At 35.0% G+C, this 15,976-nt stretch overlaps 2 protein-coding genes across 2 annotated transcripts in view; both read left to right on the forward strand.

The window, feature by feature from the left end:
- The first annotated feature begins 6,812 nt into the window (after positions 1–6,812).
- hoxc11a (homeobox C11a) lies at positions 6,813–10,010 on the forward strand. The gene is made up of 2 exons (XM_083570720.1): positions 6,813–7,624; positions 9,002–10,010. The coding sequence occupies exons 1-2, from the start codon at positions 6,934–6,936 to the stop codon at positions 9,232–9,234; spliced, it is 924 nt and encodes a 307-aa protein (XP_083426846.1). The 5' UTR covers positions 6,813–6,933; the 3' UTR covers positions 9,235–10,010.
- Positions 10,011–14,908: 4,898 nt separating this feature from the next.
- Positions 14,909–15,976, forward strand: part of hoxc10a (homeobox C10a) — a 3,705-nt gene continuing 2,637 nt past the window's right edge. The window contains exon 1 of the mRNA XM_083569498.1: positions 14,909–15,737. Coding sequence (XP_083425624.1) covers positions 15,002–15,737 — 736 coding nt within the window. The 5' untranslated portion in view covers positions 14,909–15,001. The remainder of the gene's footprint in view (positions 15,738–15,976) is intronic.

Genomic DNA, 15,976 nt, shown 5'->3' on the forward strand with positions numbered 1-15,976 from the left:
GACTTTTTTTTACTAAGAGTCCGTGGCATGAGTAATGATCTTTCTGTTAGTGGGTGCAAAAGGTCTAGGTCTCGAATTTTGGTACTTTGTCACACCAAGTAAATATTTACACCAATTGGGGAGACTCGCTCGTTGAACTTTAGGCCCAACTGCGGAATCCGCCAGTTTTATGCAAAGTCCGTTTACATTTCTGGAGCCGAATTTTAGCCACGTTAGGCGCGTCGGATAGGGACCACCACTACTTTTGAATTCCTGAAGAACTAAAATATACCAGCTATAGTTGGCATTTGATTTTTTTTTTTCATTTTCTTACAAATCATATTTTTAAACCGTCAACCAAAATTGTATTATTTTCGGATCGCTCAAAATGAGATATTTGTTAACAATCAGCCATAGTAATAAACAAAACGTGATCTTAAGTTGGAGGTATTATTGTTGACGTCGCTGTCAATCAGACACATGGCTGCTTCCTTTTAAAAGCAAATGCTTCAGTCTATACAACCACACTTTATGCGCTGCGGCGTTTTTGACTTTGAGCCTGGTTCAGTTTGTTTATGGGGTTTTGTCTCAGCGGCTCAGACCGTGCCCTTCACTCAGAACTTGTGTTGTCATGTGGTCTAAGCAATCCCAAATCGCCCCCTCACACCCCCTGCATCAAATAAAATCTTCTTTGCTGAAAGAAAAAAAAAAAGGCGACGATAGGAAGGAACCTATGTTACGTAAGAAAGTTATTTTAAGAGAAATTGTGACACATTTATACAAAAAAGTTATGAACCTATTTGCAATACATTTGTGACTATTTTTATTTCTTTATCATAATATTTTTTCTCTATTAGCAAGTAAAGTATGAAAACAAAAGCATTATTATTATTATTATTATTGTTGTTATTATTATTATTATTATTATTGTTGTTGTTATTACTATTATTATTATTATTATTATTATTATTATTATTATTTCTAATTGTATTATTGTTATAATAATTATTATCATTGTTGTTGTTGTTGTCCTCTTGTTTCATTTTTGGCCTAATAATTATTTTTCTTAAACTTCACAGTTTTTAATAAGTTCAAGACATTAGAATTATACCGAATGTAATATCTGTGTAAAAACTTTTAGTCCTGTAAACAACGTCAGATGACGTAAAGCTACTTTATTTAAAAGGTGGAGCATGTCAGCACTCAAGTAGAAACTGTACAGAAACCTTAAAAAAAATCAAAAGTTATTTCACGGTTTTTTTTTCAGTAACAAACACATCATTTTATCATAGGATGAATCGTTGAACTAATCGGTAAATAAATCAGTGAACTAATTCAATTTGCGTCTGCACTTCTTCACCTTATCATCACCGTGTGATTTCATAATTTTGCATGAATTCGTGTTTTTTTTCTTCAGTCGCTGTGCGTTTGATCTGATGCTTCTGGAGCTTTACACGTCGTTTTTCACTTCTCCGCTCCCAGAACTTTTCGGATAATCCAACATTGCAAAACCACTTAGATTGTAGAATTGCAGTTATGTAATAAAAATATGATTTAAATGCTAGTTAAATTGAGTACCGAATTATTGATGGTAAAATGAATATACGTTTTCTCCTATAGCCTATAGCTTCGTATACTTTTTTGTCCGTGGTGCAAAACAAAACAGCCAGGGTAAGAATTCAGGAAGAGGATGAGTCTCGATACCACCCCCTTCTGTCTTAGGCCCGTTTTGGTGGGCGGGAGCAAAGAGCAAATTGAAGGTCAAGTTAGTGTGCACCTTACATGGATTTCAAGCACCCAGCACAGTTTACAACTCAAGTGAAAACGTAGTCATGCACAGTTGCCATGTTCTAAAAAAAATGCAAAATGTTATTTGCATATAATCACTGATATAATTACACACATACCATAAGCTTTTCTGCATATATTTTAAATGTCTGACTCTGTTTATTTTTCTGACATTCGCATACTAAGACTAACAAGAATGTGCAGTGACACTTTTCCAGTGAACACAATTCACGATATAAAGCGTGCATTAACCAATAACTGTTTCTCATTTCAACACGACTGTTTTCGCAGATGTTTTATCTGCGATTTCAAAAAACTTACCTGTGAAAGAAAACTAAAAGGTGTACACTGTGTAAAATATATATTTTTTTAGTATTTATGTTTAACTGGCATATTTTATTTTTCATATACCTAACCATCCGTAATACGACTTGCAGAGAACAACATATCCAGCATAATCCTTTTTTTTTTTTTTTTTTTTTTTTTAATAAATGCACAAAAAATTACAATGGAAACAAAAGTGAACATTGAAATTAATAGTCATTTTTTTCCAAAACATCTGAGGATATAATCTGTGTATAACCGTTATATTAGCGCAACAGCTAATTAGCAACGGCAACAGCAACAGCAGCAGCAGCAGCAACAACAACAACAACAACAACAATAATAATAATAATAATAATAATATAAAATTAATAATAATAATACTATATTCTCTGTATTATTATAAATAATAACAGAATATAAAACAATATGTCCCAGCAAACATTGCAGAATTAAATGTGAACATTATTGAGATCTTACAGTATTTTTTTCACTGGTTCTTTAAAGTATCATTGGATAATTAAAGCTTACAAAACAGGATTATAGAATTTATTTCTGATAGGAAACATTTCTGTTGAAGGGTTCTGTATAGACTCTTGGAGACACCACCTCCTCCAAAAAAAGTACAACCGGGAAACCATTAAACATTTAATGTTCAAAAGTCAAACAACGAGTTACACAATGTAAGAAAATCATACAACAACAAAATGTCATACGCGCAAAAAAAACAAAAACAAACAACTTGAGCGAATGAACCCATTTCATCACGTTAAAAAATGGAAGGAACTTTAAACAAGGAACAAAAATATTTGTAATCAAAATCTTTAATTTATAGAAAACCCCAGTAATACGCCAAATCAGCATTCTTTCTTTTTTATTTCTTTTTCTAGTTGTTAACGTCAAAGCGTTTCTTTTGTATTTATTTTATATTTATTTTTAAATACACAACACAGCCTTCACGGTTCCAACAAAACACACACCGCTATAATATCGAGTGAATCAACTGCTTGAACCAGAATCTCAGTCAGTCAGCTAATCCCCACTTTCACGCATCGATGATATGAATATTTGCATAGGTTTTTTACTCGTTTTTCGCGTAGCACCTATCCCTGGTTTGGCAAAAACATGTGTGTGTGTGTGTGTGTGTGTGTGTGTGTGTGTGTGTGCTTTATATTGCTCCGTGAACGCTCCGGTACTTCAGTTAAAAGAACCCCTCCAAATAAATAAAAATAAAAAGGAGCAATTTCCCTGTACCTTAATCGTGTTCACAGCTCATGCAATAGAGTTTAACAGCCCGACTTACATCCAATTAAATTTATCTAGGCCATGAGGGGACAATAATATCTAACACTACTTCCTATTTTAGTTTTGTTTTCCAACAACTCAAAAATTAAGGCAGTGCTTAATTACTTGGAGTATACATGGGTGAGTGTTTACACATTTAAAGCTGTATACATGAGTCTGTATGTATATATATATATATGTAATGTATACAGCTTTAAATGAACAATTATCTAGATGCAAATCCTTGTTGGTGCGCTTCTTCGTCTTCTTTTCTTTTCCACCTCTTCTTCCTTTAGGAAACTTTTATATATTTAGATTAGCATCACATATTATCGTTGGAATTATGGAAAGAGGGTGACATTGCTTAGAATCCAAAGACAGCCGTAAAACCTGTGGCGCTTAATAGCGATGGTTTAAAGCAGGGGATGGCAAACCTTTACAACACCTCTGTCCTCGGTCGCTCTGAAGACTTTAAAGGACCTTTTCATGGGCACGCAGTTTGTTCAATTTAAATTGTACACAGTGTCCACAATTGCCAAATCTCCAGCAGGGGCTGACCATTTGCGAAGAAATGGTGACTGCTTTGGTGGGGAAACAGCTGAGTCTTTGTTTGAACTTCTGGGTCCTACTGCGAGAGGGAAACAATATAAGATAATAAAAAGCATAGCAAAATTTTAAACATGTAAATAATTGGTTTTTGCTTTGCAAGACTTGTGTTGCCAGTTGCGCAAACAAGTGATGCACGACGCAATATTCGAGTGGCTTACGCATATGATCTTTTTTTATCTATTTTCCTAAAAATAAAAGAGAAATTCGAGGATAAGTTCCTCTAGTACAGACAGATACAGCATGTTTAAAACTTCACTTTTTAATTTATATATATAGATTTTACTAATCGTTGTATATCAAGATTTTTTTGTTCAGTTTCAGTTTTATTTGCTATTTTTAAATTATAAAAAAAATGACTGAAAATCCTACATAAATATCTTAAGATTACAAAGACGCTGGTTTTTTTGCTTAACACGGAAAACTCCCAAAAATCTGCTTTCAGCTATTAAGGAATTACTAGTTTTGCTTTGTTTATTTTAGTTGTGAACTTAATTTGTAGTTTTACTTCTACCATTATAAGCTTTTTGCTGATAAAGTCATCCTTATGTTTTTCTCAAACTCAATACAAGTTACATTTTTTAGAAAAAAAAAGAGAGAGAGAGAGAGAGAGAGAGAGAGAGAGAGAGAGAGAGAGAGAGAGAGAGAGAGAAGATAATTGTGATGAAGAAAAGAAAACTAAAGAAACGTCAAAGGTTTTGTAAATAACTTATTTATTCGTGTTTGCATAATTTGAGGGGAAAAAATCTAATACTTGTTTCGACGTATTTAAAAACGTCTTTAGTGACGTATTAGTTTACTATATTTTTTTCAATAATTAAAAATGCCTTCTTTTTTTGCCCATTGCAGTTTTTAATGGTAGCAGTATAAAGAATTCTAGTGGTCAAATTCAAGTGCTGCGTCTGGATAGCTGTCTGGCTTCTTTGCACTTGGATGCGGATGTGTTGCAAGACCACCCTTTGCCTTTTAGAAAAGAGGCACTAAACTCATACCTTTCAAAAAGAAAAACATTGAAACTGTCTATAGGTTACTCTACAAGACGAGGCTTGAAATTTTGGACTTACTTTGCTTTGCTTCGTATGACTGACAAAGTAACACATTTTGTATTTTTCCAAACTGCTGTTTTAAAAACTGAAAGTGACATTAAAGGATTGCACTTAAATACTGTATATTAGCCTCGTGCGGTATTAATAGGTTGCTAGTTACCTTCGTGACTATACAAAGTGTATCATAAAACACATTTACCAGTTTACTTTATTACTTATTTACAATTAATGTACAAACATTAATCACCCTAGTTCAAGAAACAAAAAAACAAAAAAACAAAAAAAAAATGTAAAGGATATTGAGACCAATTCAAGCTTCTACAATTTGAGACATTATAATTCAATTTGTATTGTGTTTTGCATGTTTTATATTTCTCTTTTTTTCTTGCATAATTCAAAATCGTTATTTACATGTTCATAAACATATGCGAGGCTTTAAGCATCAGATTTTTGATGTATAAAAATCCATATAGCTTAAAAATTGCACTTACTTTGCTCTCTGCTGAGGATCAATATTTCATAACGTGTTGTAATTAAAGATTCCCAGGTAGAACCATATAATGCTTTTTAATATGTGAATGTTTTAATTAAGTCCTTAGCTGATTTTTAGAATAGGCAAAATTTCAACAAGTAATAATTTACCAGACATCTGGACTATTACTAATATTATTTAATGTTCAATTCAAAGGATTTTATGCAGTTCTTCTATTCATATAAATGTCTATTGGTTATGTCTGTAAAGAACTTGAATGCTACCCTGATATGATTCTTATGTTTTGCAAAAAAAAAAAAAAAAAAAAAGATTTTTATTGTGTAACTAAGACACCGAAAAAACCAGTATAAAACACGTGCAGCCAAATTCCAGTAATAGAACCTGTAAAAGAGCTGAATTAAAACACTTGTTTCTCTTGATAGACAATAGTGTGGAGTGCAGGAGAAAGAAAAGAAAACACAATCATCTTTGTTCCCATTTTTTATTATCTTTTTCGCTTTAATATCAAAATGTATCACATGTATCAAAAGCAATCTATAACAAAATGTTATCAAATAAAAATAGATTTAATTCAACGGCCACAAATGGCATCTTTAAGCACACGATCATATAATGAAATTACATTCTCCATGCAACAAAACGAAAAAAAAAAAGCGCAATAAGCCCTGAAACCGTTTAGACATTCATGAGTCAAACACTAAGTTTCAAAATTCGTAGCTAATTTTAATAATAATTATAAAACGATAAAAACGTTATAATACATAACTTGTATTAACTTACAAATTAACAATTTAGATGAACTATTTCAGGAAAAAAAACATATGCAAAAATAGGGTGGAGCTAACATTTAACATCCATGCACTATTTATCAAAACTAGCTGACTGAGCTAAATGTTCGACACAAAAAAAAAAAAAAAAAACTAGCTATAAGCGATCAGCGTGGGTAAATAATTAAAATAAAGTGGGTGGACTTCACTATGTTCTAAATGTATATTTTTAGGCTACTCCAAAATAATCCAAAATATGAAAAAGTGTTAAAACGTCTTACCTCGTTAAATCTTAAAACCCATTGCTACTTAGCATGCAGGCTTTTCGCCTTTCCTTTAAATAGAAACTAAATCTTTCATTCTCATAAACTAAATACAACAAACCAAATCACGAGTTACTTTATATTCCGCGTGCTTCCGTGTTGTTTACAAATGTAATTGTTGGAATCTCTAAGAGCTCACCTAAGTGAACCACTCCTACGCATCCAAGTGCTCCAAATTGATATATGACAATATCTACTTTCGATCACGTGTTACAGGGCGACTTAGACGGATTGCGCGTCATCTCGCCTTCCCAAATTTTCTCCTTTTGCAGCTCGAATCCAAAACATCTATCTATAGTAAGCAAAGGAGTACTAGGGGAAAGATGTTTAACTCGGTAAATCTGAGCAACTTCTGCTCGCAGACACGTAAAGACCGGACATCTGAGTTCGGGGACAGGACGGGCTGTGCCTCCAATATCTACCTCCCCAGCTGCACTTACTACGTCCCTGAATTTTCCACGGTTTCTTCGTTTCTTCCGCAGGGGCCTTCGCGGCAAATTACATACCCCTACACTGCAAATTTATCTCAAGTGCAACCAGTACGTGATGTTTCCTACGGACTGGATCCTTCCAGCAAGTGGCACCACAGAACTAACTACGCGACGTGCTACTCCGGAGAGGATCTGGTGCACAGGGACTGTCTTCCGCCATCCACCATGACAGAAATGCTCATGAAAAACGAGAGCGTGTACAGCCACCATCACCATCACCACCATCCGAGCTCGAACCACCCGTCTACTGGTTTCTATTCCAGTGTTGGGAAGAACAACGTGCTGCCTCAAGGTTTTGATCGTTTTTTTGAAACGGCGTATTGTAACACCGACAATCAGTCCGACCATTGTTTACAAAAGAGCGAGTCGACAAAACTCGAAAGCACGTCCCAGCAGCCCAGCGCAGTGTCCGGGGAGGAAGAGCCAGAAAAGAACGCCGAGGACGAAGAGGAACAAACTAATTCGGGCTCGTGTAGCTCCTCGGGCACAAAGGACGGCAACGAAAACAAAATCAACCATTCGAGTAGGTACCCAAAGCTGTAAATAGGAAAAGGTTAAGGGATTAGCCCGGTGTTTTGTCGGTCAGATTTTTATGTGGAGTTTTATAAGCATTCAAAGGATTTTATTATAACCTACAAAGCTCTTTCCTTCAACGAAAAGAATTTTTACGATGGGAACACGCTTTGAAAAAGGGGGATGTTATACACAGACGCTGCTATCCGAGAGTCTGTGAAATTTTAACAGCGCGCTATTGTGACAAATGCTAACTTTGATCGTGAACTTGCGTTGGGCATTTTGGGAGGTTTTCTTATTAGGCTTTTGCGAGTAAAAACCAATTGGGCAGAACACAACTTTTGGCGTCCTGTCATTTATTTTCTTTTAGCAGCTTTCATGCATATTAGCCATGTCTTGGTGCAAGTCGTATTGTTATATCGTGCACTTGATAGAATAGTGATGACTAGTTGTGTGTAATGAACGTTTCTATCTATCTATCTATCTATCTATCTATCTATCTATCTATCTATCTATCTATCTATCTATCTATCTATCTATCTATCTATCTATCTATATTGGTTTTAGTGCGTTATTAGTGGGAACAAAGAAACGACAGTTTAGTGTAAACACCGTGGTTTATGCTGCAGGCCTTATATTATATTATATATATATATTATATATATTATATATATATAATTGTACCAGATCTGAGTAAACATAATTTTTGTATTGTCATTTTATTCCATATCGTCAGGGAACATCATGCATGTCTTGTAATATCCAATGATTTACTTTGTATGTAATTGAAATTGTAAATTAATCGAACGGGAAAAATCTATCATTTCAACACCAGAATCATTGTTTGTTGTTAAATTATTATTATTATTATTATTATTATTATTATTATTATTATTATTATTATTAGTCGTAGTAGTAGTAGTAGTAGTAGTAATAGTATTATTATTATTATTATTATTATTATTATTATTATTATTATTATTTATAATATGAATATTATAGTAGTAGTAGTAGTAGTAATAGTATTAGCAGTATCAGTAGTAGTACTGTATTATTATATATTATTTAAAGTGAACCTCATTGTTAGCTTCGGGATTCAAAACAAGAAAATGAAATGTCAATTAACTGCTTATTGCACGAATTACCTGAAGATTCAAGCGAGCAATGTTTATTTGATTCTTCATCCTTTAACATCCAGTCATAATATTATTTACAGCGTAAAATATTTTTATTTATAACCCAGTTCCTAGCTCGTTTTTTTTATATTATACGTTGCTATTTAGTGAATTAACAAGTATTAGACTTTTAGCGTGTTTTAGCAGCACACTATGTTTCATTCATTTGTTGCAAGATAATGACCTTTCATTGTCTTTGTAATATTTTCAAGGTGCCCCCCGCACGAGGAAGAAGAGATGTCCATATTCAAAGTTTCAGATTCGCGAACTGGAACGAGAGTTTTTCTTTAACGTTTACATCAACAAGGAGAAAAGGCTGCAGCTGTCCAGAATGCTAAACCTCACTGACAGACAAGTGAAAATATGGTTTCAAAATCGCAGAATGAAAGAAAAGAAATTAAGCAGAGACCGCCTGCAGTATTTCTCTGGGAACCCATTGTTGTAAACTAAGGACTTGTTTTAGTAGGCCAAGGTTGATTTTACTTGATATTCCGAAAACTTTGGGTGTTCCATCATTCTATGGTCTACTCATCATTGAAATAGACATTACTAATTTTTTTTTTCATAACAACAGAGAAAATGTGTTTTGGGACGATAAATGTGGAGATTTTAATTCAAGCCCGTTCAATTTTCATTACACTACACTACACTACATTACACTACACTACACTACACTACACTACACTACACTACACTACACTACGCTACGCTACACTACACTACACTACACTACACTATGCTACACTGAACTCTTTCTAGGTATCTTATTAACAATACACATTTAATGACTTGCTGTAAATATGTACCAAATCAAAGTCGAACTGAAGTCGGAGTCGTCGTACAAAACTATATTATTTTACCTTTCTTTACTTTTCTTTTCGTTTCTTTTTTATTTTTTTTTAATATATATTTTCGTCATTATAAACTGTGACTTGTACAATTTGTAAAAATGTATTCCTTGTACAGAGACTATGCAAACATGCATTTGTGATTGTAAATAGAGTTAATATGATGTTCACTTTTCTTAACATTGCTGCTATTTTCTTTATATTGCTCGAGCATTACTCGCGCGCTTTAGCCTATAGGACCCATGTTCTTTTCTTTAATTTATTTGCTTTATGTTATGCCCAGTGTTCATTTGTCGCAAAGATTACATTTGGACTGTGTACTATTATATATGGTATATCGCATATGAAATAAATATATACATTGGTAAAGGCATTTCTAAGTGAATTCTGACTCAATTTCAGAAAGTGAGCCAGTCGAAAAACTTCACAGCGATTTAACCTTTCAGCAATTGAAGTGTTTAACAGTGCTAAGAAAATGGACATGTCCTTCAAAGAACATTTTACAATCGCATAATAAAATTTTTTTTTTACTTTTTTTTTTCACTTTTTTAAACAGCACTCTAATTTAAGGTATGTATAAGAAATAAACATTGTATATTCGTGTTTTGCACCAAAAAAAATGTCTACTTGAACTAGCAACCATAGTGCAAAGACATTGAAATTGTAGTTCGTAGTCTGAGAGAAAGACAGAGGGAAAAGATAACCTCTTTTAGTACCCACTAAATGGAATCGCCACTCTTGAGGTCTAGACAGTGCCATAAAGATAGAAGCCCTAAATGGCTATTTTTTTCTCTTAATTGCACCGTCTGTTCGTGGGGAATGGCATCTACTTCCGCAGTAAACAGTAAACAAGAGAATCTGAATCTTCGAACAAAGAAACTTGAAAGAACTTAGAGAATGAACACCAGTAGTCTACTTGTACAATCAACCACGTGTAACACCACCGCGTGTTAATGCACGTTGCATATTAATTCACTAATATTCTATAAATCATATTGAAGTGGAACTAGCTATGCTAAATCTTCGATTCAACCTCAAGAAAAATGTCGATTATTAAAAAAAGACTGAACGAAAGCAATTTGAGACGACACACACACACACACACACACACACACACACACACACACACACACACACACACACACACACACACACACACACACACACACTCTTCTCACACACACACAGGCAAAGAGGCAACAGGATTTGTGCACAGCCTATTGAGATGCAGGCTAACATAAGCCAATTCATGAAAATATTCGTAAAATATTGGCGTGTGCTCGGTGCATGCGCAGATGAACGTCAATGAATAAAACGTTGTCTTTGTGCTTCACTAAGCTAAATACCTTCACCTTTATTCTCTTGCAGTAAACTGAAATTGTAATTAAAACCAGGATAACACGTGAACCATTGGAAGAGAAATGAGAACCTATGTGAATAATCGTGCTTGCAAAGAACAATGTGTAAAAAAAAAAGTCAGACTTTAACCTGCAGGTCCACCAGATAACTTGCCACACCCAGTAAATACACCTTATTATCCCAATAAAATGAGCTTTCTGTTCATGCAAGGCAATGCATTCGGGTTTTTTTGCGTTTTTTCCTGCTTTTTATTAGCTATTAACTATTTAAAAGGAGTACACGCAATAAAATCCGTGTAACACTCTTGTAAATTTCATACAGTGTGCACTTAATAATGAACTTACTCCTGGACGAATGATAGTTTGAACGATAGTTTGATAGTAATAAGATTAAAATCTGATAATCATATTTAATTCGAGCTTCTTAACAAGATGGCCAATGTGATGCCAAAAATATTTGTAATATCCTGTGCATATACTGTAATGTACATGTGACACATACTTCTGCTTTTATTCTACTTTGCCTACTAGATGTGCATTTATTTCATTGTACTTTTTGCAAAAGAACAGAAACGAACATGCATCATTTTCATGCTTTCCTTGGCAGAGAGCTTTGTCGCAGATTTGTGGGAGAGACAGATAGCAAACCAGAAAGAATAGGGGGGGGGGGGGCATAGCCAAGGATCAAGGGTAAAAGACTACACATGCCACGCCCACCAACCTTGGCCCTGGTTTGGTGACGTAGCTACTTGGTCGAATTCCTTCGACTTTCGTCATCAACCAACCGAAGAAGACTCCTTGAGTGTCCGCCTACCAAAAGGGAGACACTGGATTGTCCGCATTGCCTGGAAAGAGGTCTATGTGCAGTGAAATGACCCGCTTTCAGGGCAGCTTGTGGGAATGACAAATAAGACTATTTAAACGAAATATAAATCAGATTTTTCTTTTGCTAGAGTATTTTATTTCAACAAAATTGAAGGGGTAAGATGCAAAAAAGAGTGATCGCTCGCGCTGGCTGTCATCTGAGTGCAATAATGAAGAAAAATGAGGAAATGGCCTAGACTTCATAGACATCAATACTTTCAGACTCAGAGTCTGGAGCCAACTCACTATAAAAAATAAAATAGAGGCTGGATTTCGATTTTGTAATATGCCGACGAGATGGAAAACACAAACTCAAAGAAAAACTAAAAAATATCAATATTACTTTCTATTGTAGCTTTAAACACTTATGGTGTTTGAGCACTATAACTTGATCCCTATTGTGTGGATGTGTGAAATGTTGTAAATATGTATTCTATTCTATAGTCTATTGATAAGCAGTTATTTGTTTGGTTTTTCGTGATATTAAAATGTAATAAAATGCCGGTGATTTCTGATTATCACTCTCTGGTTTATAATTGTCTTTGAGATGTTACATGCATCAACCATACATTTCCTTTAGGCGCAGTGGATAGTTGCCATCTTGGTAAAGAAAGACGCTTCAGCAGAGTCACTTCTATATTGCAAGAATGTTTCTGAGAGCTTGCAACTCAAAAAAGCAGCCAATGCCGCAACCATCTTCTCCCGTCCTTAGCGCTCAAAGACTACAAATTAATTTCCAAATTTTAGATTTGTTTCTTTCATTTTAAATAGACCATGTACATGCATATGAATTTCTTTCTTTTTAAAATTCAGAACACATTTTTTTTTCAAGAGAGTATTGTGATCAAATAAAACGAAATAAACAGTACACACAATCATTCTTTCAATTGCTTTTTTATTTCTTTTTTTATTGTAGACAAAACAATGGTATTGGTTCAATTGTAATACACAAAGTTTATAAAAAGGTTTAACATAAATTTCACACTGGTACCGATTAAAATAAAAATAAACACAGACTAAACCATAAATTATATTTAAAAAATATTATTCTGTAATGTAAAAAAACAATTAATGAAGCCTAACTCCTAATACCTAAACTAAAAAGAAGCTAATCCGATTTTTTTTACAGCCATTCTTTTTTTTTTTTTTTTTTACATTTGAGTATTGTAAGATACAGCTGAAAAAATTTGAAAACAATTTCAAAAACTGTTGTGAGAGAAATGAGAATTACAATTCATTCACAATGCGACAGCCCGAAGCTCTGATTTTGTAAAGAAAACTTCTTGACAGAGACCATTTATCACAATTGAACAATTCGCGTGTAAAATATTCAATATAAAAACAACCCTGAACAATACACGATTTATTGTAGCAAATGTCAAGTGCAAAAAGTCATGTATTATTTTTTTATATGTATAATATAAAAAAAAAAATTAATGATTTAAACTTTTTTAAATATAAATTTTGAAATATGCAAAAATACAGATTTTACAATGCATTTATGTATTTGTTCTTGTTTAAAAGTTGTATTTAAACGAAGTATTACGAATAAGCATATTAAATAAAACATACTCTAAGATATATTTATGGATACATTAAATAAATACAAAGATTTTACTTTCAAAAATTATTTGTCCAATGTTTATAAGCTCTGGCAAAAGTACATTTTCCCACTATTTCACTCAAATATAATACACAATAATATATGCAAGAAGAATGACATTAGTTAGACAAACAGTAGACCTGATCTCAACTAGATAAACTATTTTGCGCTAATAACCGATTGAAATAATTATTGAAAAAAAAACAGTTTTGTTTATTCCAATTTTACATTCATAGATATTAATTTTATAATAAAATATAATACACCCTCAGGTGACTTATTTATTTATTTATTCATTCATTCATAATTCACTCACACACACACACCACACACACACACACACACACACACACACACACACACACACACACACACACACACACACACACACACTCAGAAGTGTGTTATGCCATACCAGGGATGAGTGGTTTCTATTGCAAACACTGAAAGGATTTAAATGTTATTAAATAGGATTGAAATAAAAACTGACTTTTAATTTAGGGTGCATTCTTCTGGAACCCAGAAGGTGGAATGAACTTACCCCGGATGTCGAAGATGATTCCTCAAACAAAGATTGAAAACCAGGCTTCTTCTCAAAGTATATAAACCGAGCACTAAAAATACAGAAAACAAAATATGTTGTTTTCGGTTCTCTTAACGAGTTTTTCCCACTTGATGCTCTTAGATGGTATTGGAGCTCACATGAAGATTCATTTTTTCTTCTTGTAGTCTACAAAGCAATTTCACTTTATGGACTTTCTCACTGCATAAGGGCGTTAAGGTTAAATTCCTTCAAGTGTAAAAATATGTACGATTCGCTCGAAGTCGGAATTTACCGCAATCCTGATCAGGATAGACCGGTTAGTAAGAATGAATAAGAATACTATGATAACTATAAGGCGTAGGTTTCTCTCGCTAGAAAATACGCATACACACACACACACACACACACACACACACACACACACACACACACACACACACACACACACACACACACACACACACACACACACACACAATCTAGTTTTCAACATAGGTGTAGCGAACAAAGCCCCCCACTGTTTAAAACGTCAACGCGGTATTATTATTTGAGTGGACCCTCAATTGTAAATTGTGCCAATTATTTATACATTTGTTTTATTATCATTTAGTTGGTCAGTTTTTCGCTAGGTTGCTTTTTTTTTGTCTCACAATCCACTTGGTGTTACGTTTAGCTGCTCTTTGTTCTTTTTTTTAAATAAAAGTCTTTTCCTAACCGTTTCGACTAGATGGCGCCATTGCTCCACTCTGAGCTTCACTCACTCAGCAACTTGAACCTCTTGACGTCAGAACAGTCTAGCGCATCAAGGCCACTTCCAAAACCCCATTGGTCTGAAACTCACATGACGGGGCGCCTTGAATCCTAATTATGTTGCCGATATTTTTCGCTCCCCCCCCACCACCTCCCAAAAGATGTCAGCGTCCTACTGTCCTTATCCATTCCGACATAAACGAGCTTGCTTTAAAACATAAGATCAACACGCCCAAGTCAGCAAAATGTCATGTCCGAACAACGTGGCAGCCGGTTCGTTTCTGATGGATTCGCTGGTGGGAGAAACGTCTCCATACAGAGGTGAAGGATATGCTGCAAACTCTGGGATGTACATCTCAGAATATGGCTGTCAGATGATGAGAAATTTAGGCGTCGCTGCTGCTGTGCCCCACTCCAAACGGGATGAGCTGCCGCCGAGCACCGTGCTAATCAGCGGCTACGAGCACGCGCATTACCTGTCGCAGCGGGACGCCTGGACGACCGCCTCCAAAACTTACAGAGGTGCCCAACCTGTTGCCCAGCCTTTGCACCCATGCTCTTTTACGAGCAGTGGCGTCAAGGAAGAGGCGATACCTTGTCTTTATCAGTCTGATCTCAATAGTCCAAAGGAGTCTACAGACTCCTCCACCTATATCCGCCTGGGAGACAATAGCAACCACGCTGATCAAAGCGGCGTCTCCTCCGCCGGTTATTTCCGAGGGAACCAGGTGTATACAACTGAAAGGGTGCATGAAGACAGGTTCGATTCGGACTTTAACCGTGTTTCAAGAATAACGACTCCCACTGCAGAGGCACGAGCCGGAGATTCGTTTGTCAAGAGCAGCACGTCGCAGCAGGACGCAAAGGACAAGGAGACAAATGCAGAGGAGCATCGAGTGGATAAGCGACAACAACATGGGAGAGAAGACAGCGGCCTGAAGAACGACAGCTGCACAGATGATTCCGAGAACGAATCAAAAGGTGATTAAATGAACGAACTTCCGGTCTATTTTGTATTTGGTTGTCTCTATGTTGTGTGTGCATTCGCGTCTCTCTCTCTCTCTCTCTCTCTCTCTCTCTCTCTCTCTCTCTCTCTCGCTCTCGCTCTCTCTCTCTCTCTCTCTCTCTCTCTCTCTCTCTCTCTCTCTCTCTCTCTCTCTCTCTTTCTCTCTGTTTTTATCTTTATTTCTCCCTCTGTCTCTCTGTCTCTCTCTCTGTCT

Source organism: Silurus aristotelis (genome assembly GCF_946808225.1).
Source record: "Silurus aristotelis genome assembly, chromosome: 19".
Lineage (NCBI taxonomy): Eukaryota > Metazoa > Chordata > Actinopteri > Siluriformes > Siluridae > Silurus > Silurus aristotelis.